General features: G+C 38.4%; 1 protein-coding gene and 1 long non-coding RNA gene across 5 annotated transcripts in view; both read right to left on the bottom strand.

Moving 5' to 3' along the window:
- Window positions 1–1457: 1457 nt before the first annotated feature.
- Window positions 1458–5445, bottom strand: LOC122840043 (piggyBac transposable element-derived protein 3-like). 2 transcript variants are annotated; one of them, XM_044132159.1, is made up of 3 exons: window positions 3891–5445; window positions 3450–3687; window positions 1458–3337 (listed from the first exon to the last, which is right to left on the bottom strand). In XM_044132159.1, the coding sequence occupies exons 1-3, from the start codon at window positions 3964–3966 to the stop codon at window positions 1846–1848; spliced, it is 1806 nt and encodes a 601-aa protein (XP_043988094.1). In that variant the 5' UTR covers window positions 3967–5445; the 3' UTR covers window positions 1458–1845. The 2 variants fall into 2 exon arrangements, with proteins under 2 accessions (XP_043988094.1, XP_043988095.1); XM_044132160.1 differs by lacking the exon at window positions 3450–3687.
- A 5189-nt stretch (window positions 5446–10634) lies between these two features.
- LOC122840044 overlaps window positions 10635–26740 on the bottom strand; it is a 69488-nt gene continuing 53382 nt past the window's right edge. Inside the window, exons 12-19 of one of the 3 annotated variants that reach the window (XR_006372161.1) lie at window positions 23336–23432; window positions 22810–22947; window positions 20184–20237; window positions 19767–19835; window positions 19484–19610; window positions 15823–15911; window positions 15393–15719; window positions 10635–10845 (exon numbers count right to left, since the gene is read on the bottom strand). This is a non-coding gene — a long non-coding RNA (uncharacterized LOC122840044). The remainder of the gene's footprint in view (window positions 10846–15392; window positions 15720–15822; window positions 15912–19483; window positions 19611–19766; window positions 19836–20183; window positions 20238–22809; window positions 22948–23335; window positions 23433–26740) is intronic. The other 2 variants (XR_006372162.1, XR_006372163.1) reach the window with 2 other exon arrangements.

Raw genomic sequence — 26740 nt, 5'->3', positions numbered from 1 at the left:
TTGTTGCATTTGGACAAACATCCTGTTTTCACAACAGGTTAACATCATAAAAAAAGATAAAATAATTCTTAGTAATCATTCAGTTTACCTCAGAAAATGTTGGTTTTTACTCTCCTTCACATCTTAAACGTCTGAAATGTTCATGAGGTTTTTAAATCCTCTGAGATGAAATCATATCGCAGCAGATTCCTCAATCACTTTATTTTGTTGGACTTCCACAAATCAATACTTAATCAATTATAGATGACCGTTTCTCTGGAACAACTTTCAGAGATCGTCACAGTCTATAAACATCTCGTCTGCATTTCAACCTCCTGCCTCTGCCGGGTTCACAGGGAACGCAAAAGTACACGTTAGATATAAAATATTAAAATATTTAAGTAATTTAAACTAATTGTTTGAGTTTATTCATGACAAAAGTGAAAGAAAAATGAGTAAAAATATTAAATACTATATTTTTTATGTGCAGTCAAAGTAAAATAAAATAATTAAATTCAAATAATAATTATTTAAGTTTAACAATAATAACAAAGGAAACTCAAAATTAACAAAAACATAAAATATTACAGCATTTTCATCTGCAATCAAACGTAAATCAAAATAAATTAAGTAATTTAAACAAATTATTTCAGTTTCTACATAATAAAAAGGACGAAACTCAAGAGTTGATAATTATTTTTAATTAAATAAAAGACCAAACAAATATAAACAGCTTTTCTGTTGAATGTTAATTTTAATCCTGTCTTAGTTTTTTTAACTGTTTTGACACTTTATTTTATTAGTTATTTCATTACTTTTCCATGCAGTGTTTTGTGACAGTTTTGTCTGTGAAAAGCAAAAATAACATATAAAATAAAATAAAATTTCCTGATGAGGAATAATAAACCACGTTATGGTTTAAAGGGGGAAACCAGAGTTGCGGTGAAGTGAAACCGACTGCTGGCGTTTCGTAACGTTTTCTGCTCTCTCTGCGGTTTAACTGTCGTTTCTGTTGAAGTTCGTCTGCAGACCGACGGACTGAATGTTCACAGAAATAAAACAAATCGCCGCTCCAGCAGAAAGCATGCTTCGTATGGAAACACCAGAGGTTCAAACCTCACAGTGAAAGGTTTTCTGTTTACCTCCAGTTGGCAGAGTTCATCATCATATTCATATTTCATATTCGCCCATCAAAGCTCGTTGCTCAAACGACTGATGGAAATGTAGAGAAATAAGGTGGAGGATCTGGATCTTTTAGTTTCTGCTCTCTTATAATTAATTAAATCCAACAGCTTGAGGCATAAATGTCATCAATCTGAGTTTCAACCTTCTTCACAGTAAAATTTGAGAGCTTTTCAAATATTTTCAAGGTAACTTTTCAAACTTTGGAGAATAAAACAACACAAACGAACCAAAAAAGACAGTTTAAATTCACTATTACACAATTTATCACTGTTATTAACAATGCCTATGCATATTCTGCAGCAGGAATATCCTCCTGGGAACCGAAGAAAAAAAGTGTGTTCCAATTTCTTTTTTTGTGTGATTTCCTATCTATTTGGGTCTAAAAAAACACCTTACAATTAAAATTTTTTTAAAAATATTTTTATTTTTAATTTCACAGCATGTCCACTGTAGTGGACAACAGGATGATTTTTGTGTAAAAATACAACTGAATTTAGAAAATGAGCAGATTATCGCTTTAGAGTAATATTAACAAAAGAATAAATTTAATTTGATCAAAAACTAAATTCTTTATCACTCTTCGTTGTTTTCTGTTGCTTATTGCTTGCAAGGACAATAGTTGCCTGTGTATTTAGTTGAACATTGAACATAAGCAGTTCTACAGTTCTTCTTTTGGATATTTTAGCGGTGATAATCCTGGAAGCACGTTTTCCTTTTGGTGATGCAGAGAAACATCTTGCATTTGGTACACCTCATGTATGTCTTGCCATTGCAGCCCTTATTCCTGCATCTTTCTGCATGCTTGATATCCACCATCTCTGGCATGTGCCTGGCCCCTAGTCTGCGTACAGAGGGCTCTGGTTGAGGGATCCTTGTTTTGGTTGGTGGCTGATACTCTTCTTCACTGTCTTCACTGCTGTCATCAAATGAAGGACTATCCAACAGCTCTTCAGCCAGGTGCAATTTGAAGTCCAGATACTGTTGGGTGTTCTTAGATGATCGATTAATCGCTTTACTGTCAGACTTGTATTGGATCCAAGCGTTTGTAATGGCAACATCAAAGAAATGAGCGATCACACGTGATGTCCATTTCTTGGTCCTGGTTGACATGCGATAAAAGCTCAGCATTCGGTCACACAAGTCTACGCCACCCATGTTGTCATTGTATTCTCTGATCACTGCTGGTCGTCGCACCTGGACATGAGCCTTTTCTTTGTTGGACCATCTGCTACAGATATCTTCTGGATCTTTCCCATACACAGTGGAAGCCATCAACACTGGTTTATTGTCAAACCATTTAGTGATTGCCAGCTCAGGCCTCCTCCGGACCATCGTCACTGATGCTCCTCTCCCTTCTTTTCGCAACTGCTTATCTCCTGGTAGCTGGCATGGCTTTGGTACTCGGTTCCTCATTATTGTTCCAGTTGCTGGAAGACCCTTTGCAAGCAAAGCATCCATGAGATCGATTGTTGTGAAGTATCGATCAAAGTATACACAGGTTCCTGTGGGAAGAGATTCAACCAATCGCAAGACTGCTGCAGCTCCAACTCCCAACCTTTGGCCCCTGAACGTATTCTTCCCTTGATACACCTCAAAATCCAGTACTAGACCATTTGGAGAGGCAAGGACAAAGACTTTTAGGCCAGTAGGGTTTGGCTTGCCTGGGACATATTGCCTGACTGGACAGCGGCCTGTGAAAGGGACGATTTGCTCATCAATGCAGACCTTATTATACCTTGGAAGTCTGAGACAACCTTGCCTCACACGGTCAAGCAATGGTCTGACTCTCCAAAGAATGTCTGACTCCTTTGTCTCTTCTGTTACATCCAGATCATCAACAATCTTGAGTGAGCTTCTCAGCTTGTAGAATCTATCCCTTGTCATTTTCCTGCTAATAACTGGCACTTTAGTTTTTTTAGCCCAAAACATTTTAACTCTGGGATAGCCAAGGCAGGCCATGTGTACTGATATGCCAAAGAAAATCTTGATTTCTTGAGCAGTAGTATTTAGTGACACTCCTGTCGTTTGCAGCTGTCTTTGATTTGTAAAAGCTGCCAAATCTTCAAAGATTTTGTCGTCGATGTACTGCGAAAAGTATTGGATTGGACTCCAGTGTTCTCGGATTTTAGGGTCATCTTGACAGACAGGAAGCCCAGGTAGCACAGGTGTGAATCTATTATGATGGATGGAAAAAAAACACAAATAAGTACTTAAATACTAATACAGCAATAATCTAATATGATAATAGAATTGGATACATTAGCCTAGAACTAAATAAAACATACAAGGTAGTCCTGGCCCACAAAGCACGACGACTTTCCTGCTCCCTTTCTGGCTCTGAGACTGTCTCCTCATCAGATACTCCTGCATCTTCTTCCTCTCCTTCTTCACCTACTTCTTCTTCACCATCTTCTCCTGTCCCAGGCTGATACTCATCCTCATCCTCATCCTCATCTGACAGCCCCAAATCTGAATCTCCCTCTACTATTCGGTATAAAATCCTCTCTGCTTCACTTCTTTCTCCTACAAGAATGTTGACTCATTAAATACATTAAAATGGTCCTGGTGTCCACTACAATTGACATTCATAAAAGGACTGTTATTTCAAAACAGAAATTATTAAACTGTTTTCTGAGATAAAAATATTATCATTGACATGTTAATAAACAAGACTATATATAATTATCATGGTAAAAATAGCAATAGATAAAGAATAATTTGCTTACCTTTCCTCTTTCCATAAAATGTGGTTGTTGGTATGCCAGCCATTTTGATTGAAAAGAAAAAGTGAGTTCCCAGCATGCAAACCTATCACATGACACATCACTGGAAAGCCCAGGATGTCCTCTAAAGAGTAATGCAGGGCTTGATAGGGTAACTCAAAATAGTAAAAGAAAATACAGGTGAACAAAATGTCCACTATAAAGGACACAAATGAATGGGCCGGGTCTCAGGAGGATAAGGCAAAAATAAAATACAACAAAATTTCATGTTTTGAAAAGTCTCACTCACCATCTGCACTAATTTAACACAAATAAAATCCCCAATTTCAATAAAGCTTAACGTATAACACAAATGTTATACGTTAAGCTATAACGTATAACATTTGTGTTATACATAATCAACCTAACAGAAATAACTGAAAATAAGAAAAGAAACATTTTGTCTGATTTTCATCCAGACAGTGAGGTAAAAAAATGTGTCTGTATTTTTGTATTGGGTGTATGTAAATATCTGATCCCAGCTGTAAATGTAATTTTGACTCCTAATCAAATGTTACCAAAAATCTGTGCAGTTTGAATCTTTCCAAACCTTGAGAACATGTAATCCAAATTCAAGATTTTCAAGGATTTCAAGCACCGGTTAAAATCCTGATTAATGAAGTTAAACAGAGATATCATGGTTCTGTTACGAGAATACGAAACTCTCAACTGTGTTTGGAAAATAGTTGCTGAATCTGATCAGACAAGGTTCATTTTCTCAGATTGATTCCTTGTGACAATTTTAAAAAAGAGAAAATAATTTTATGTTGCACATCCAATTCTTGCTTATAAAGATCCTTCCAACCTGGAAAAAACATTTCAGATCCACTTTAACAGTCAACAGTATAAAACACCAGAGACTTCCAAGAGAAAACTTTAACTAGGTCACAGATGACTTTGATAAGTAATGAGGAGGACGACAGACGGATTGCAACACGAACGTTAACCAGGAAAACTCTGAAAATATCTTCCCTACCTGTGAAATGAGGTGAGTTATTACGCTCCAAATCTGTGGAGATGAAGTTTCTATGAATAGGCCCCCACATGGATACACATCAGGCTACAGCCACACTAATTAATGAACCAAATTCATTATTATCATTGGCTCCAATTGAGGTTAATAGAGAATTAACACTCAGGGAGATTCACCAGAAATCATCCGAATACTATTGACTGGTTTTGTTCAATCGCCAAGTTGTTGCTGATTTTTATGTAAAATTTGGTGTTTAGGGTTAATTTGTATCTTATATTTATTAACATGAGAGGCCAGGAGATCCTGAGTGTCAGAACGAGAACTTGTAAGGTTGAGTTTGGCCTCTCATGTCGTCCAATTCTGAAAAACCTGAGCGATCACCAGAGGCGGGTGGAGAACCAGCAGCACTACTTCAACATATTTTTACTCAGTTAAAAGTAAAAAAGTATTTGGTTAAAAGTTTACTGAGTAATTGATCAAATTATCAATCATTTACTATTTAAAAGTTACAACATTGGACTGAACAAAACATAAAGTTAAGTGGAAATTTTGGTGTTTTAAAGACCAAAATGACAATAATTCATATAAGTAACACAAATAACAAAATCAGGCAAAAGAAAATTTTTCCAAATCAGTTTCTTCCAATAAAAGACTTATTAAACTTTAACAAAAATCTCTGTCTGGTAGATTTTTGGTTAAAATATGTTTGTTCTTTAGTCAGTGGGTAAAAAACAAACATACTGTAATTTCTGGTAGAAAATCCAGAAATTTTACTCAAGTAGCAGCAGAAATACTTCATAATTTATAAACTACTCAAAGTACGGTGTGGTAAAAACACTCATAGAAGTAATTTTTTTCACAAAAGTTACTCAAGTGAAAGTAATTGAGTAAAAGTGACTAGTTACTACCTAACTGGAGATTACACACAAATCTCTGGTACAACAGGTTTGGTTGTACAGTGTGTGGCAGGAGCAACACACACAACCTGATTTCATTCACCAACATTCAAACCTATCAAGACCAAACGTGAGTTCAGAGTAAACAAACATGGCCGACTGGGAGGAAGCCATGGCGATGATTTATGGATTAAACGTAACAGAAACAGCAGTACAGAGATGTTTACAACATCCACCAGACTTTCTGGGAGTTGTTTTGTTTTCTGTGTATTTTGGATTTCTCTCTGTATTTCCGACACTTCGTTTTCTGAGGCTGCATTCACACCAGTTTGATTTAGTCTGATTTCATCCAACTCCAGTCCGTTTTTATGGAAAGTCCAGTTTGTTTAGGGAGGTGTAAATGAGTAATCAAACTCTGGTTCGCCTAAAAACCTATGTCCTCTGTTCAAATAAAGTGAACTTTTCAATTAGAATGAGCAGGAAGTGGACTACTGGCTAGGGAATTCTGGGTAAATACAACCAAAACAAATGGGTTAGCATGGCGCTAGCGGGAGCAATGGTTTGTTGTCTTTTACCGACGACGAAGGAGAAATTCTACAATCGCTAAAATCCGACGCCACTTGATTTTTGTCTACATTTTGTAAAGAAGGAAGTTGAGCTCAGTGTCTTCAATGGTTCTTGGTGCAGCGCCCCCTCAGGTGAGGAGGGGAACAGCTCTTCCAAAGGGTTTGGCTCATTTGACACAGTGCAGTGTGAAAGCGAACCAAAGCAGCTGAAAATGTAACAAATGTTGCAACTTTGTTCCCCAATCAAATTGAATCCACCGGACTATCGGCATGAAAATCTTGTTTACATCTGTTTGCATCTGTCGCTAAAATTATAGGGTTATTTACATGATGAGAATGTAATGAAAACGCAGGTAGTGATCATGAGAAAGCCGATCAGTCCAGAACTCGGTAAGAGTATCGAAGGAGAGCAATCCAAGCACCAAGCGGCCCGTTGAAGTGGGTCGACAGCAGCAGACGGTAAATGCAGCCAGATGGCGGCGAGATTTTATTTTTCTGAGGTAAAAACTTCTAAACTGTTTCCTCCAGTGTTTGTTGCAATAAATAAAGCAGTGAGTGACTCCATCAACCTTTTATCACTGCCTCCATTACAGCGAGAACAAGTGTCTTCACACCGTTCAGAGGTTCTGGCCCGCTCCGAATGACTCCAACAGCAGAACAGTAGGAGTGAATGGATCCTTTCCCCCTCCTGTCTTCCTCTGAGACTAAACACCAGGAAACCGCAGAGTGGGATTTTTCTGAGTCAACCCCCCACCACTACCACCTCCAGTTGGCACAAACATACACACACCACCCTGTACACAGGAATCAATCTCCCCAGACATTTTTACTTTTATTACTCCCCTGCAGCTACTAACGGCGGCTCCGCCTCGCTCATATTTGATCAAACCAGAGAGGAATATTGTTTTTGTTTTGTTTGTTTATTTTCCTGTGTGCAGCTGGATTCCTGTCTAATAAGGTGGAGCAGTGGGTTTGTAGCCATGTGTCACCATGAGGGAGGGCGAGGAGTAAACACGCCACATCGTTCATGCACAAGCAGTTGGAAACTTTATTGAAAGCAAAGCCACAGTTGTGTACACACAGCCGCTTGTAAAACTCTGTTTGGGGTGTTTGCAGGAGTTTCTGGAAGCTTAGAAACTTCCTTAATCTGCTGACTCACAGCGCCTGGGTTTGGACCCGATGTGGCACAGCCAGGCTGACATGTTTTATTTTTAATTTAGAGCGCATAAGCATTTTCTGAGAGGCAGCAGGCCTTACGGGATAATATCCCACTGAGGAGCAGAGCGCACGTTTTCCATCGGATAACTCCACTTGTCGTGTCCACATCGAAATATTTCCCTCAGCGCTAAACGTCACGTTTTACAGTGTAAATAGAGGAATAAATTCATAAATTACCACCATTTGCTGCTTAATAAACAGCTTCCAGACTCGGGACACAACAGACATAATTATGTGTGAGAATCAGGAAATTACAATTAGGAAATGATTTTTAATTTCTTAAAATCTGAGTTTTAAACAAGAAGTCAGTGTGTAATGGATTTCACATAAAACAGAGAAAGGAAAGAAAGAAAATCAGTCTCAGTAAACACAGCTGGAAACTGAGGATCAGGCCTGAAATCTGGCTGACCTGAACCTTCAGAGTCACATAAAGACAGTTACAAAGTCGGCCTTCCAGCACCCGAAGGTCATTTTCAGGGTTAAAAGAGAAACTGAAGATAATGTCAAGGGAATAAACAATTATTAAATTTAACTTAAGTCTAAAACTGCAATGCAAATCCATTCATGTATGAAAAATGGCCGCTGCGTACCGACATTAAACACTCATGAACTTCATTAAACACATGACAATGTTGAATAGTTGCACCAAACGCTAGTTAACAAAAACTGTCGATTTATGAAGAAAATCCATTTAAAATGGAAAGTTATGCATTAATGAATGAATGAATGAAACTGTTCAAATATTTAAACCACGTAGTGTAATCTTAGAAATATTAATCTAGAAGCTTTATGGTTTATGATCTCAGATTATGCAGCAGATTCTATTGAAACAATTTAAATTATTTCACCATATTGATCCTGTTTTCTCTGCTGTTGGTTACAGATGAAAACTAGTGAAATATTCTGATTTACTTTGGGTGCATGTTCACTCAAAGTAAATCAGTAAGTAACATTAACATGCACCAATGTTAATGTTACCTGATTAACATTAACTCACTGTTAATGAGTTTCTTAAGAGAACATCTTGTTACAATTTCTGTCATCAAAACAAATTTATTTACAACCACAATTTATTCCATCCTACAACACGACCAGGAAAGATTGTCGTACTCAATCATTAGCAGCTCAGCCCCCAACAGATTAATCCACAGGGATTTACACAACTTTAAAATACATAAACACATGCAAGATGTTTTTAAAAGAAGAGTTTTTGCTGCTCAGCTGACTGGGTTGGTTGGTGTGCCATTAAAATGCTCTAAATGAGGAAACTGACGACTGACCAAAACAGAAGAAATGGGAGGAAAAGAACGCAATGAAAACCTTCAATCAAACAAACTGCATGAATGTTTCAGTCAGTAGTAAACGCGAACCGTTTCCTCTTTCAGTGATGTGTGGACAGGTGCCCTGATGTGACGCTCGTCTCACTTTCTGTCTTTAATACAAAGGAGGGAGCAGCAAACAGCGGAGAGGAAAGGTTATGCAACAGGAATCATCCGGGATAATGAGCCGTTCGCCGTGCAGAGTCACAAACAGTAACACACCAAGACAACACACACACCAAAACAACACACACACCAACACACACACCAAAACAACACACACACCAAGACAAAACACACACCAAGACAACACACACACCAAAACAACACACACACCAACACACACACCAAAACAACACACACACCAAGACAACACACACACCAAGACAACACACACACCAAGACAACACACACACCAAGACAACACACACACCAAAACAACACACACACCAAGACAAAACACACACCAAGACAACACACACACCAAGACAACACACACACCAAGACAAAACACACACACCAAGACAAAACACACACACCAAGACAAAACACACACCAAAACAACACACACACCAAAACAACACACACACCAAGATAAAACACACACCAAAACAACACACACACCAAAACAACACACACACCAAGATAAAACACACACCAAGACAACACACACACCAAGACAACACACACCAAGACAAAACACACCAAGACAAAACACACACCAAAACAACACACACACCAAAACAACACACACACCAAGACAACACACACACCAAGACAACACACACACCAAGACAACACACACCAAGACAAAACACACACCAAAACAACACACACACCAAAACAACACACACACCAAGACAACACACACACCAAAACCACACACACACCAAGACAACACACACCGGCTGATCCGCTGACACAATGCGCTGCTTCCTACACAATAACGACTCCTAATACATTTATTCAAGATTTCAGACGTGCATGAGGCTTCGCCAGCCTATTATCTGGTGTCGTATTAATGCTTTCATTTCTCTCTCTCTGCTGCAGCACAAAAGCTGCATTGTTCTGCCATCATAAGACAGATTATAAAACGGGTTAAGTGGTTCCAGAACCACTGGGGAGCCCATCTTTGGCTAAAATCATTGTTTTCGTGTAATTAATATAAAATGAGGTTTTCAATAAAAGAGCGCAGCAGAGATAAGAGGAGTTATTGTTTGTGCCTTGCAGGTAGGCAGCGTGGCGCTGGGAGGGCGATGTGGAGCGGGACGCCCGGCCAGGTGATCCGACCCGCACGGAAACAAAAACAAAACAAACACAAAACGATTCTGCATGATGGGATCTGGAAATTAGTAAGTAGGAATCCGAGATGTTTGACCCAAAACAATGTTTTTATTTCCAAATATGTTATGAAAAATATGACTTGAACTGACTCTTCAAATAAACTAGAAGGATTAACAAGCCCAAATAAAGTGAACATGAATTAATTTGATAAATTTAACAATTGAGCCGGTCTCATCTTCAAATATCAATCTGTCTCCTAAACATCATAAATACACAAACACAGAAATATTTGAAGTTTAGCTGCAGGAGCTGCTGGATGGACAAAAACACTTAGCAAAGGAGGAGCTGAGGATGCAAATTAGTAAACATGTCGACGTTTCTGGCACAACTGTGAAGGTAGAAAATTTACAGAGGCCATATATTTGGCAGTAATTGTTAGTCTGACAGTGATATATCTTTTCATTGTGATTTTAATTACCATTTTACACAAGTTTTCCTCTTTTTTTTGTTGACACGAGAGGCAGATCAGTAACATGTGCTGACGTACGGGAGAAACGGTGGTGCTTTCAGGTTGGCTCCGACGTCAGGCGCCTTATCTCGCATCCGACTCGCTTAATGAGACTCTGTCATTGTGCTTCTTTAAGCCAGGGGACTTTCCACGCTCTGCAGAAGTTGGAGCGAACAGAAAGAGAAGAATGCACTCACGTCAGCACACGCCTCGCTCTTCAAAGACACATTCGACTGCAAGTGTAAAATGATTGCTCCTCAGTTTGAACCAATTATGGTTCGCATGATTGGAGCCATAAAAACCTGCCGACACCAACCTCCGGGGCATTTTCTCTTCTGGTCCTGTCTCAGCGCTTCGCTTTGACGGACCGCCTTTTTCTCTCCCTCCTTGTTTGACTTAAACAAGTAAAAACATAAATGTAATCCGCTCTTTCTCATGCAAACAAACGGAGGTTTGGAGGATCAGAAAGCGGCGCTAAGAACACCCAGGAAGTCCTTCCGAAAGCGCGTTCGTCTCCTTATCTGACTCGCTACATGAATCTGGGAATTCAGATGAAGACCGTAGAGATGGAGCTGATTACCAACGCTCTGTCCTACAGATCATTCATGTGCAAACTGTCAGACTGACAGGTCAACACGACGTCAGACAGTAAAACTAATCAGACCAGCTTATATTTAAGAGCAAACCGCAGAGTGTGAAGTTTACACACACAGAAATAACTACAGTAAACCTCTGATTTGGTTTGGAACCTATAATTAATGTGAAAATAACGTTTTAACTGCAAGCTTTATCCAAATCAACCCAAGAGCTAAAGAGGCAAACAGAACCTTACAGAACTTTTTACTTAACTTTACAACTTCTGGCTGTAAAAACAAAAAGACACACGAGTGTTTGTACTGTGTTCAAAATCTTACACTATTTTGGTTTCCTGATGCAAACGTCTTAGTGCTCTGGAAATGAGACAAAACTGTAACTTTATAGCAAGATTTCAAAGTTTGTTTTAAATTAAAAAAAATAAAAATGTTTTTTTAATGTTAAAATGTAAAATTTTAATATCTCGTTACTTTTCATCTATTTTAAGAAATTATTGGCTTGAAAAAATATCCTATTTCTTGTTAAAAAGTGACTTATATGTTAGTTTTGTTGTATTTCAAGTGATCTTAGATATTTGTACTGGAAAAGAGTTTGTGTTTCTGCCAGGTTAATTTTGTTTAAATGTTTTCTGTTTATTCAAAATGTGAAGAAAAAGCTGGTTATTAATTAGTGAGGATGGGAGCATATGAATGTAACATAAAACAAAGAGAAATTCCTATGAATCTGGCGAGACGGATCAGAAAATGCTCCGAGGATCAGTCATCCTTCACAGAAACTCCATGCAGTCTAGACGGGTCCAGGTGTCTTGTCCTTACCTGCCTGTTGATACCGTTAACGGTTTTATAGTGACGATAATTTATGTTCGATTATCATTTTTGAGAACTTTCCCAGGAATGTTCAGCTCTGAATCAAACGCTGCGTCGTTTAACAAGGTAAACGTCAAAACAACGTGTTTTTATTATTTATTATTAGTTATTTCAGTCTCTAATTCACTACCAACATATTTAAACTTCTGTTTCTCTTCAAAGTTGTAACCAAATTGTCTCTTTACCTTGTTGTGGGTCAGAAAAACAGAAACGTCCATCAGAGTTGAGTCGTAACTAGTTACATGTACATTTAAACTGTACTTTTAGGAGTATTTTTACTACTCTGTACTTTCCAGTTTTACTTGAATAATTTCATTATGAAGTCTCTCTTCTCTTACTTGAGTTAAATTTCTGAATTTTTTACCCACTGAATGAAAAACAAACATATTTTAACCAAACGTTCACCAACACAGACACACAGCTGCAGTGTTTTATTGAACAAAACTGGTTTGGAAACATTTTCTTTTTCCTAGTTTTGTCATTTCTTTGCTACTTATATGAATTATTGTCATTTTGGTCTTCAAAATACCCACATTTCCACCTAACTTTATGTCTTTGATGCATTTTTTAAATATTAAATGACTGATAATTTGATCAGTTACTCAGTACTTTTCACCAAATACTTTTTCCTGGATGTTTCCTTTTTACCTTTAGTTGAGTAAACATGTGTAAGTAGTCCTGTTACCTGAGGACAGTGTTTGGTGCTGTACCACCTGTGGCAGCTGCTCGGACTAAAGAAACTGTTTTAAAATTAATTTTTCTGGCTGGTTTTTGTTCACTGGCTGTTTATTTACGGATTAAGTTCCTGTCTGTGTTTCTGTCTGCCTGTCTGGGGAAAACGGTGGTGCTGTGGGCTCACCCTCCCTCTTGCCAATAAAGAGAAAAAAAAAACAACAGGGGAAGTTGCCATGGCAACCAGTGACCCAGAATTATTGGAGACGTTCATTGGGCAGGTTCATGTTTTTCTAATTTCCAAATTATTAGAAACGTGAAAAAAAAAAAAAAGTTTTTAGGACTGTTGTTGCATTAGGACGTTTAAAGAATATATCTAAAGACTTTTTTGTTTTTGCAAATATAACTCTATGTTATGTTTTAAAACATAAACATATTTCTGTTTTTTCTTATGACAGTTCATGATAGAAATGAAGCAAAGCACATCTGATTACCCGCATTGTTGGAGAAATGTGTTTTTTCAGCCTTGTCGAGTTGTTTGGATTTGTCTGTCAGTCGGGACGTTGCATTAAAGAGTTCATGTGAGGTGAAGTGTGCAGAGAAACTCCAGGCTGAGCAGGAAGCAGACAGACGGGTGGACAGATTGGCGCACATGGACGTCCTCCTTCAAATTGACATTTTAAGAGTCAGGAAGTCACAGAAATGAAAGATTGAGTGGAATAGAAAGAAAAGCAACATTGGATGAACATCAACAAATGATGTTACACGGTTATATTATCCAGCAACACGCCATAAACTTCGTTTTGCTGTCCTGCAGGATTCACGAATGTCAAGAAATGAATTCCAAACACAGCAAAAATCTGAGAGAAGATGGGAATCCAACAAATTCTGGACTCTGCAGACCAACATGAGCATGCTAAATGCTAATTAATGTTCATAGCAGAACAATTACAGAAAGACTGAACCAGTAAAGCTAATTGGGAAGAGTTAAAGAAAAAAACCTTTCAAGACTTTTTCAAGATTTGGGATTAAAACATTGTTCCAGAAACGTCCTTTGGGCAGTTCATTATAATACAACCTTTACTCACTTATCCAGGTTTGGGTCGTCGGGATAAATAAGTCCAGAAAGGAAACCCAGACATTCCTTGTTCTACTTTCTGCTTTTTGGAGTCTGGACATGACTGAGAAACCTGCTGGAAGCTCTAAATGACCGGATCTGATTTTACCCAATCGCTAACGTCTGGCTGAGACATAATGACCAACCGTGAAGGAATCTTCGCTATAAAACTCACCAGGAATTAGGCGAGCTATAAACAACCATCCTCCACTGGAAAGAGCATAAAGGAGGACATCGATGTCAGCAATAAAATATGTAAAATATTTTATAAACAAGATGATTTTAGTCAAACTAAAGTCATCTTGCTTTGACTTTAGTTTGACTGAGTTTAGATTTCGATTTTAAAAGTGACCTATGATGCATCCTTGAACAGATTAGCATAAGTCTATGGGCGATACAAAACAAATTCATTACATTTTTTGCACAAAAATCATTCTTAGATAAGGAGATTTTAGCTGTTTTAGGGCCTCTTGTTACTTTAAATCCAAATAAGCTGCTGCTGACCACGTACCCAACTCAATGTTTACACTCACATGTGAAAATGACTGCGAACAGATTGCTGTTCAAAGAACCATCAACCTTTGAAAAGCATTAGTAGAGCCTCCTGCTCAGCAAGTGGTTTCTGGATGGTAAATCAACAACTAGACTTTTCCAGCAGCCATTGTACAGAGCATACAGCAGTAAAACCAGCTGACCAAACATGCTGGATCTCAGTTTGGGTTGCTAGGTAACAGGGCAGAACTCAGGCGGTGTTGCTAGGTAACCAGCAATGCTTGCTGATTTGTGATGTTACATTCTGATGGTTTTTGTAACGGCTCATTTTCCAGACACCAAAAACATAAACTTCTTGCCAAAAATCGTCTGGGCTGTTTTAAGAAGCAGTAGAAACCCAAATTAAAGTCCAAAAACGTCCAAAATGTGAATTTTGTATAACAGGTCTCCCTATTTTTGTGTTTTTACTACTAGTTGGCAACATGTGCTAGACAAATAAAGTTGATTGATTGGTTTAAGACTTTTATGAGACCCAAATGTTTAATCTTAAGTTTGGGATTGTGACCTAACCTCACCTCCAGGTCTGTCAGAAACACATTGTTTGTCTCTTAGTCACATTTTAATCGTCTTTAGAGGAGACTTTCTATTTACAGAACTGAGCTGCTGCTCCACCCTCCTTTATGTGAACCACAGTCATTAAAAATCATTTAGCTACTGTACCACGTTTTTTTCTGTTTGCTGAAAGGAGTGAGTGCAGACATGTCCGACATGTCAAGTTTAAACATCGTCAGACGAGACTGAAAAAGGAAAAATAAGAAAACGACATAGAACAAGAAACAAACGGCAACTAAAACAAATGTGACGACTTGTTGTCAGGAGCTCCCCAGAAAAACGTCTCCCTGCTGCGAGAGCATCGAGATAAATCCGACATCCCTCGGCTGTCGGTTCTGCTGTGTCTCACCTAACATGCTGTCTCATTTCCCCAACCGTGAATTTGTTTCATCGGTTCCCATCCGCTGACGCTGAGCAGCCGCTCTTGGCTTTATGGTCTCCAGCGTCGGCGGCTCCTGCCACTCCCCCGACTTGATTCGCTGCAGGCGTCTGGCCACACCGGAGTCTCACCTTTACTACTTGTCAATTAAACGTCTGCTTTCTGCAGCTGCGGGGTCGGGAGACAATCCAGGCCTTTCAGGAGCAACCTGAAGATGGATGCAACACGTCAACTGGAGTCCAGCGGACTCATGTAAACTAAACGAGTTTCCATGGAGACACAGAGAAGCAGGTGAGCCTGGTGAACCAAATAAAGAGGATTTCTTTCACTGAAACTATATTTTTATATCTTCAAATGGGAATGGAATCATAAAAACATAGACATGCAATATCAGTTTTACCTTGTCGTAAACTTTTACTCTGCTCGTCTTGCGTCTTCAGATTTCCAACTCAACTTCTAGAAAATTTCCTGCTGAGGTTTTCATCAGCGCTGTCAAAAGTAATCACATTCCCTACTAAAGTAGAAGTACAGAAACTTTTCTGAGAAAATACTCTAGTGAAAGTAAAAGTACAAGTTGGACTCTTACAAAAAGTCAAACGTCATTTTCAGCTTCAAGAATACAAAATGACTTGATAAGTTTAAAATATTTAAAAAGTTCTACTCACAACATACTTTTTTTCTTTTGCTCTGTGTTGGTATAGAAATAAATAAAAAAATACAGATAAGGTCTAGTTTTCCTTCAAGGTTAGGTTGCACTAAACACAAAGCGTTCGTCACTAATCCTTCTTTGAGCCAAAAACATGGAAGGATTTTTAAATCAAGACTCCAGACGGGGAAAATCTCGCAGTGTTACTCAGGGTAATGTCTTCGGCCATGTTGTCTTTCTCAGGCTGCAGTTTGTTCTCCTGCATCCAGCTGAACGGTGAATTTCCACTACAACACTTTTTGTGTGAGTGGTGGATTTTTCCATCATGCTAGTAAAGAGCCATATGTGAAAATGTGAGAAGTAGAAAGTACAAACAAATACTTCTACAACATTAAGAGTAAAAGTAAAAAGTTATCAGAAAGATACTCAAGTAAAGTTCACTGTAGACAGCATTGTGTTTATTGTGCCATTTTAAGTAAGACGAGTTCAGACTTGTAAGATTTTCTCCATTTTCAGGAGCTGGAAACAGCAGGCGCCCCTGCAGATCCACTGCAACCACTGGGAAACTACCGTTCATAAGACTGAGGGTCAAAAATGAAGTTTAAGGAGTAAAAGGAGGATTTAGCGTCAGTCTTTCTGACTGTTTGGAGGGAAATTTGGACAGTCAGCTTCCAGAAGGGATTAGACGTTTGTATGGGATGGTTTCTTCTCAATGAAAAAGGATAACGCTCCCCTCTCTGCTGCTTACGTGGGTTTTTAAATGTGGGCTTGAAATGAGTCAGGTTTAGTAAATGAGTAATAAAGAAGGAACTTGTTGCACCAGCAGTGGTTTTGGGGTGTGTGTGTGTGTGTGTGTGCGCGTGTGGGCGTGTGTGTGGATCCGGCTCCAACCACCCTGAGGGGAAGGGCTGGGTTCCCTCTGGGGGAGAACGCATTCATGCATTTCTCATTTTTAATTAAAGCAAATGACTAACAGGCTCTCTGCTCGCAGTGTTTTCTTTTATCAGTCAATCACGGTAACGGTAAGCCGTGCTCTAAGCAGGAAGGCCTTCACAGGGGGTTTTCACACCTGATAGTCGGGTTGGGAACCAAAGTCGAAACATTTGTTACATTTTCAGCTGCTGCTGTTCACGTGCAAAAACAAACTGTTCACCTCCTCGCCTGTGGGGGCGCTGCTCCAAGAACGACGCAAAAACCACTGAAGAAGACGCTAAGCGGCGCCAAATTTGAGCAACGGTTGGGTTTCTCTTTTGTCATTGGTAACAGACTTGGAGCCTTTTCTCCCTCTGGCCCGTTTGTTTTGGTTGTGTTTACCCAGAATGCCCTGATTTGTAGTCCACTTCCTGCTTTTGGAGCGGATTAAACAGGCCTCGTGTGAACGCACCAGTGGTGGTTGTACTGAAGTAAGACTAGAACGACTAGAACATATTTTTTATCAAGGTAAAAGTAAAAAGTCCAAGAATTTCTCAAGTAAGAGTAAAACGTACGGAGTAACTGATGAAACTATCAATCATGTAATATTTTAAAATTGCATAAAAAATAAAAAGATTAGGTAGAAATGTTGGTATTTTAAGGACCAAAATTACAATAATTCATATGATTAACCAAAAATAAACATTTTCCAAATCAGTTTCATTCAATAAAAAAATGTATGAAACTTTAACAAAAACTGTAAGTGATTTTGTTTCTTGTGGATTTCTGGTTTAAACGTGTTTGTTTTTCATTCAGTGGGAAGAAAATCCAGAAACCTTACTAAAGTAAGAGCAGAAACTCTTCATAATGAAATCACTCAAGCAAAAGTAAAAAGTACAGCGTAAATACACTCTTGAAATTTACCCAAGTAAATGTAATCGAGTAAAAGTAACTAGATGTAACTAGACTACCCAACAGCAAAAGAGATGAGATGAAACAGAAAAATGGGTGCTCATTGGGTAATGAATATTTAGAAAGTTGAAACTGTTGAATTTCCATCATAATGGATCTGAGTGGAGATGAAGTTCAGCCCAGTGTGTTTTATCTTCCCAGTGATCCCAGTAAAACGGAGCCAAACCAGCAGTCCGTCATGAAACAGAATTGGCTTCACCTCCCTGAACGCGTCGCCTTGGACCGTCTCGCTTTGATGACAGCAAAACTCCAACACGGCCTCACTGAAAGCTGAAGGGCCGACCTCTGACCTCCCAATTTGGAGCGCTGCCCCGCGGGGTCGGGGACGAATGAGGTGTGACGACGAGGCAGAGCAGGAGTGAAGGAAGGACGCTGATGTTTGGGATGACTGCAGCCGGCTGGAATGTGACCTCATGTTTACCGTTTTTATGGATAATTTGAGCCTAAAAACTGTTTGTGTGGGATTAAAGCGCTTTTCTGTCCTTCGGAGAAATTACCAAGTTCAAGATAAGTTTCAATGACGGCATCAGAGAGACACTGAACCTTGAGACCTGACTGAGGAAAATGTGAAATGATGTCAGTTTGTCTGAGATAAACATGAATTTCAGGCACTTAAAATAATAAAGTGCAGAAACGAAAAATTTAAAACAGTAAAATAATTGTGTAAAAGCCCAAATTGTGCCAAGTTCATCCAGAAGAAATCCTAAAAGTTTCTATTCTCTGATATCAGGGCCATTTTATGTAGAAAAAAGTAAATTTCTGCCAAAAACCTCAGAAATGTTTAGATTAATGCAAGAAATTAGATCAATTCCCAAAATGTTTGAGCTCCAATAGTTAAACATTTGCGGAAAAAAAACTCACAAATTTTGAGATTCATCTCAGAAATGTTGTAGAAAAAGTTTAAAACTTTGATATTTGGTTTTTTTTCTAGAACATTTGTAACTTCAGTCAGAAATGTTCTTGTTTCTTCTAGAACTTTTTTCAACTTCACCTAAAATTTTTCTCTCATTTTTTCCAGCAAATGTTTAATTTTTCAAAGTCACAAATTTACCTTTTTTTTTCTAAAAAAATCTCTGAGTTTTGTTTTGGAAATGGACTCCTCTTTTTTTCCTGTGTTCACATGGAAATAGTTCAAAACCAAACATTTCCATAACTTAATATGTGTGACATCATCACTCTGAGCTGTATGTTTTGTAATAAATAATAATAAAAAAGTTGACTACAGAAAATGTGAAAAAGGAATTAAATATAACATTTAGTCAGATAAATTAATTTCTCTGATGTTATTTTAACCTTTGCATGGCGTTTGTGCAACAAAATGAAACTCTTTCTCTCAACTCTTCATCAAAAATCTAATTTATCTTTCTTAAAAAACAAATAAGTTTATTACATAATTTATAAACACTATATGTTCCAACCAGACCAACTTGCATGTTTTGTTCTGTCACAGAAAAATGTTTTAATGTTTTAAAGTCCTGAGAACTCGTTCACCGAAACTCGGGAGCTTCTAAAACCAGCAGAAACTATTTACCCTGACGGTCCGTCCCTGCCTGCACCAGGAAAGCTTTAGTCATCGCCCTGAGCATCCTTCCCTGGAAAACGTCTGAAAGGCGTCCTGAACCGTTGAACTCCAGCCTCTAACACGAAGTCACGCTCGCCTGGAAGTAAAACTAATCCTCTGAAAACACGCAAAGTCCTGTTCAGCCTGATTACGTCACATTTTGCATTTTAAACATTTCACTACACACAGCGTACAGTCAAAGGTTTCCACTCTTTTCTTATGCACATGAAATCCAACAGAGCTTGATGATTACCTCCTTAAACTGAGAGAAGATAGATCATTGATCTCCATGGTAACGATGAATCAGCTGCAGGGAAACATCCTAAAAGACGACGGTCACACACAGGAACGACTCACATGAGATTAGCATAAATACAAGCCACATTGTTTGCGAAGAAAAAATTTTTTGTGATGTGACAAGACAATACTCAGATATTTTAATAACTGTAAAAACATAAAATGTGCAAATAATGAAAATTGAGGGCTTGGAAAAAAGTTCCTCCATATTTTAAAGAGGATCTCTTATGTAAAATTCCCATTTGTCACGTTTTTTACTTCTATTTGAGTCGTTTTTGCTTCTAAAAACAAGACCAGGTCTTAAAAAACAATAAGTTTAGCAGCATGTTAATTTTTTTGGTGTCTGGAAAATGAGTTGTTTCAAAAACATCACCTTTGTTGAGCTCCAGCATGTTTGGTCAGCTGGTTCTGTGCTGTACAATGGCTGCTGGAAAAGACAAGAGTTTTGACTTATCATTCAGAAATCACTTGCTGCAGTCATGTTAGTTGTGCAGAAGGCTCCAGTTGTGCTTTTCAAAGGTGTACGGTTGTATAACTGCATCTGTTTGCAGCCATTTTCATGTGCGAGAGTAAAGGGTGAGTTGGAGCAGCTTATTGGATTTAAAGTGACAGGAGGCCCTAAAAACTGTAAAATCCCATCACTTAAGAATGATTTTGAGCAAACAAAATGTAATGAACATGTTTCACATCGCCCATAAATCTACCCTGACTTGTTCAAGGAAACATAATCGTCCCCATTTAACCAAACTCCTTAAAATAATCCGGCTACATAAAGAGACAGCAGCTGCTTTGTGTGCTTTAGCGTTACAGTCATTAACGCTCAACTCTGTTTGTGTCAGCAACAAACTTGTCACCCCCCCGCCTTCCTTTAGCGGCGCTTTCACCACCTCTCACCTCAGTCATCTGCCAGCTAAAATTACCTCCATGTGACACAAGCCGTCACGCAGAGCCACACCTCCCGCCCCGGAGCGCACAAGCAGACTGAATGATGGCTGCACAAATGCGGAGCGTCAGCACATCACCTGACAACTTATTAAACCCCCACACAGGAATCCGAAATAACCCCGGGCCTTTCGGTAATTATACGCACTTATTAGCTACTGTGTTCCTTCAGCGCTCCACCCTGGAACTGTTTCTGAGCTTTGAGGGAAACGTTTGGACAAATAAGATGATTAGTGGAAAAAAAACTAACAAAAAAAAAAAAGCGGGTGAACTTAAAGCTTAAAGCAGAGCATGCATTTTGATTTTTATCACATCACAATGTTTTCACTGCACTCAAGTGTCCCAAGCAATCACACAGCACTCAAGCTGTTGGTGTTGGCAGGAGAGATTAGGATCTGTGCACGAGGAAACTATTTTCTGATCATGTTGAACGCATCAAACTCTTGTTGATACACACACACACACACGCACGTTCCCATATGTCTAATCTCAGCGATGAGGGAGTCTTTCGCCAAGCATGCACCTCGCATTCCAGGATTCGACATAACAAGAGCCATATGGGGAGCTTGGAGAGCGATGAGAGGGGCCGCTGACGGCCTGACGAATGGAGCTGCAGATAACCGCGGATACAGCAGCGCAACACGGGAAAAGATCAAAAATATAATGTCCGTTTCAGGTCCTGTCCTCTGACCTTCCTTTATATTTGGTCTAGATTCTTTACTTCTTTGGTTTCAGAGAGATTAACTTTATTTTGTACGAACAAAATAAAGTTAATGAAAGATCATTTATTGGGCGTTCTGTACTTTTGGCCTGCTCTTCTTTGCAGAATTGATGTTAAATTCAGTCATACTGTAGTAATTTTAAGCAGAAACAAGCTATTAAACAAGCTAAACAAGAAACAAGCATTTAGATGCCACAGCATCTAAATGGGATTCAGGGCTCTACTTTGACTAGGCCACCCATCAGTCAAGGCTGAAGAAAATGTTCTAAAGCAGTGTTTCTCAGTTCCAGTCCTCAGGCCCCCTGCCTGCACGTTTTAGGTGTTTCCCTTCTGCCACACACCTGGATTGAATCTTTGGGTGATCAACAGGCTCCTGCAGTACTTGGTGGCTGCAGAAGATGTCATGCAATCATTTGAATCAGCTGTTCTGGTATAGAGGCACATCTAAAACATGCAGAGCTTGGGGGGCCCAGAGGACTAGAATCGGGAAACACTGATCTAAAGCATCACATTTCCACCACAATGTTTGGTTGCTATGATCTTCTTTATCTCATCTTGCTACTTTATTGCTTATGTTTCCAGAAGTCTTGAGGATCAGCAGGATGGTTTTTTGGGCGGAGCCAAATGTAAGAGAGAGAAAAATCTCTGCATGTTTTTATCTTTTCATTTTTTGCTCAGTTTGATTATTGATTGAAGTGAGGAGTGCAGACACTTTTCATTCTTTTCTCTCATCTTTCTTTGTCTTATAATTTAGTGACGATCGGCTTTCACTGCTCAATAACTTTAAAATCCACAAACTTCCCTAAATGCTCTGAGGTCATAAAACGTTCACACATCAGTCTAATTGGGGTCGAATTTAATAATAACTGTGCAAAAAAAATCACATTTTAGCAAAAAATCTGAACTGTGTAAATAAGGAAGTTCATCTTGGGCGCTTGTTTCCCGAATCTTGTTCTTTTGGTCATAATTCATAAGCCATAACCATCTGAGTTTATAAAACTTACATTTAAAACATTTTATCATCATTAAAAGAACAAAACCCTAAAATGAATGGGGGAATATTTAACGTCTTGTGGAACGATCTCGGTGTGAAAACTACAAAAGGCATATGTTGCTGGGATCAGGCGCAGATGATGTCTGGAGTCGTCTTTGTGCAATAAAGGGTTTTATTTTTCTGCTCAAAACAAGAGAAACAGCCCAACATTCCTGAGCCAAAATAAAACCTTACAACTGACGCGAAAAGTCACGTTGAAGGAGCACACTACGCGTACGGTTGTAAAATTCATGGTTTCTTCATGGTTACTGATGCGTCTGAAGCTCTTTACATGCACCTGACCTTTGACCTCGTGAGAGATGATCTATCTGCGGGTCGATCTGTAAAACTTCTCCTGGCAGCGAACGTCTACTGTCCAGAAACACTTCCAGGTCCAAAAGCGAACACGGAGAAACGGAGTCGTCTGGAACGCATTCTTTACTAATGAGGAGAAAAGAGAAACCAGTCGAAGTCTGAGAAACAAAGACGAGGCGGTGGGCTCATTATTTTTCATTTTCCTCATCAGAAACACTAACAAACATTGTCTCAGCTCATTTCCACTGAGCGGTGCGGCAGCGTGTGTGGGTGAGTACCTGTTCCTACACATTACGCCCCACAGCGTGATGTGTGCATACGATACTGCGTGTGTGCATGTGCTTTCACGCCTGAGATTTCACATGAGCATGTGTGAGTATGTTCACTGTGTTGCAGGAATAATACGCTTATTGTATTTCTGACATTCGGGGCCACTGAGGCCAAATGTTCGTTTATCTTCAGGACATTGTTTGTGTTCGGTTCTGGAGCCGCAGGTCCTTTATCTGAAACTTACAGCTGCTTCTGCTGCTGCTTCTCTTTCGTTTTACAGTGTCCTCCATGCAATCGGAACGCCGATTTGTTGATTCGTTATAACAGCAGAGAAGCAGAAACTGAAGGAAAAGACCAAAGTACTGATTTAATTTTTTTATTTCTCAACACAAACCGACAGTCACTAGCTGCGTTTCTATTGCTCAATTTCACATTTTGAAAATAAATTTACTGAACAAAAAATCAATTTGGTCGTATTGAAATTAGTTTACCTTTGCAAAACTGCAGTGGAAACAATTTTCCCGCATTACACAAGTCACATGATCAACCGGATGTTACTACTGTTGGAAACCACAAAGAAGACGACTACAGGAAGTAGTCTAATTTTCAAAAAGTTATCGCAACAACTCTTTGAAGAATCTGAATTAATATGAGCTACAACATTTAATTTTTCTTTGGAATCAATAAAGTACATTTGAATTTGAGCACAGAGTTATTCACCTGTGATTTTAACTGGGTTTTTTATTTAAATTTTTTATATTGACAAAGTTTTCTGCACATTTGTAATGGAAACGCAGCTACTGACTGATCCAGTACTTCCTGTTGTCTTCTTCATCATTTTTGCCAGTAGTAACATTCAGTTGTTGGTCACATAGAGGAGAGTTTCTATTTTTAACCAGGGTAAAATTATCATAGACAAAGTAAAATATCCTAACAACAGAAAATATTAGCAACAACACGACTGATTCATCTTATAAACACACCTTTTCTATTCTCTTCTAACAAGTGCCTTTTAGTCAAATGCTTATTTTTAGTTAATTTATTAAACTCCACTAAATTAATAAGTAGGACCTAAATCATGATTTCATTGCTCAGAATTTATTAAATATTGTTAGATTTTTTTTCTAAATCTCACCTAGAAAATTTGCTAAATTTATTTTAATAGGACAAACTCACAAACACCCTTTATAAGTTTTGGATCTGTAATAATTTACACATTCATTTCAAACAAGAAATCTGACAACTTTACATGTTTAGTTAAAGTACGTTATGTTTAGTTCATTGTTAAGTAAAAGAAACATTTTTTTAGATAAAAAATAAAAACAGTGCATTAAAGTTGAGGTTTATTTTAATCCTACTTTGTGCTGATGTTTGTCCCAGAGACTCAGCCGCATCACTGACAGTAAAGGTCACACCTGTACACTGAAAACCTTCAATAAATGTAAACAGCGCTACAAATTAGCTTAGCTTGGGAAATAAATCAGGTGTCACACTGTAAATAAATGAACCAGCAGTTTTCCATTAGGTCTTTAATTCATTATTTCTTTCTGCTGACTGCTTTAAAAACCTCTTTTAATGCTGCAGTGTAAATTTTCCGCACTGTGAATAAACTACCAAACCAAAAGTCAAGATGAATACAAAAGAACAGCAAAACTTTGGTTCCTTTTAGAAATAGACATTTAGCACTAATGGAAACATCCTGCACCTTAAAGCAGACGTCCCTCCCTGCCTTCCAGGCTCGTCCTGGACGTTTGATGCCCCTTTTCCTGCAGCTCAGTGTGTTGTTGTAACCAAAGCCTCTCTTCCTCTCCCCTCCGTTTGGGTAAATATATACTGGCCCGGCCTGTCTGTCTGCCTCTGAGAGCCTGAACTGCCCTGCCCTGCTAAACAAAAATACTCCCGTTCTGCAGCCTGGCTTCTCTACAATAACTCAGGGCCGGGAGCAGCAGAGCAAAGGTTGCCATGTTCTGGTTGTTCAGGATTAAATGTCAGTCAATAATGATGCAGGAATAAACATTATGCTTTCAATGTTTGTATAAATTTAGCTTCTTTAAAAGTTTAGCCAAAAACAATATTACTATTATAAACAGCAATATTTAAGTTTAACAAAATATATTTTTTACATATTTGTTGAAATTGTCACTGTGTCATAATAGTATGAGAAAAGATCTAGCTGCTCTGTCTTCTCCCAGTGCTAACTAGAAACGACCAATCAGAGCCAGGAGGCGGGTCTTAGCGCTGTCCATCACACTGTTCTGAATTTAGTTAGCATAGCAAGTGATGATGGTAGATAAACAGTTTTTAAAAACAAAAATATTGTTCTGTTATTAAAAAAAATACATAAAATAAAATGAAACAAAATAAAATAAATGTTACTCTGTTAACACATGTAACAGCTTGTACATGAAGTTGATTGACAGCGATAAGCCCCGCCCCCTGGCTCTGATTGGATGTTTTTAGTATTCTGACGGCGCTTAAAAAACTAAACAATCTTTTTCACAGATTATCTGTCTTGACATGGTGACAATTCAAACAAATATGCAAAAATATCATTTTTAATAAAAGTTACATAAAATAAACTTGGGACTTGCTGCTGTAATAACAAAACTAAAAACAAATATTTGAAATAAATAAATATAGAAGTTTCTATTCGATTTTATACATTATTGATATACAGTTACATTGTTTTAGATAATTTTTTATTCAGTTTGTTGCTGTGCTGCTGTAACAAGTGGATTTTCCCCACATACTAAAAGTTTATTCTGTTCTAATAAATGATTAAACAGCATTTTGATTTACTGTCACATTTTGTTCTTTATTATAATTCCTTATAGCTTCCTACTTAGCTTTTCTTTATTTATTTTTGTGTTTATTTTCTATAATTGAGCCAATCGGCCTCATTAGTTCTCTGATGCACGTTTCCTCTTACACACAAAACTGCCTTTTATCACTGTGTTTATGAAATCACAGGTATCTAAAATAATAAAACAAATCAAGAAGCATATGTACTGCAGATTGTTGCATTTTTTAGTGTTACATTTCCTGAGGAGACGTTTGTTTTCTACATTGAGACCAACAAACTGCTGAATTAAATCATGTGCAATCTGGAGCTTAACGTCCTACTGGGAACAACGAGGTGGATTGATGGGTCTGGCTGTTCGGTGCGTGGATCTTTATGGATCAATTTGTATCTTGCTTATTGAAGAAATAAAACCAGACGTCTTTAATTATTAAAGGATTTATGAGTGACAATGTATGGACTGCAGAACAAGACTAGGGGCAAATCTGGACTGAATGTCGTCCCAGGAAGCAGTAAAGTTGGAGGATTTGAGTCGAGGTCACTGACATGGGTTGAAAGGTCGCCAGGGCGCCAGGAGTGGTTGAGATCTTCCTACACTGTTTTCCCATCTGATGATCTATTAGATTCAGTTCGATTTGGGGCCAAATTTGCAACATTTATTGTGTCAAATGATCAAAACTAATTGAAAAACCTGTTTTCCTCCTCACCTGTGGGGGCGCTGCACCAAGAGCCACTGAAGGAAACGACACGAAAACCTTCGAAGACGACGGGAGCTCAAGCTTTCTTCTTCGTACAATGTAAACAAATTGGACTGGGGTCAGATTTTAGCGGTTGTAGGATTTCGTTTTT

Source organism: Gambusia affinis, linkage group LG11, assembly GCF_019740435.1.
Source record: "Gambusia affinis linkage group LG11, SWU_Gaff_1.0, whole genome shotgun sequence".
NCBI lineage: Eukaryota > Metazoa > Chordata > Actinopteri > Cyprinodontiformes > Poeciliidae > Gambusia > Gambusia affinis.
This window is presented reverse-complemented; position numbering and strand designations above follow the sequence as displayed.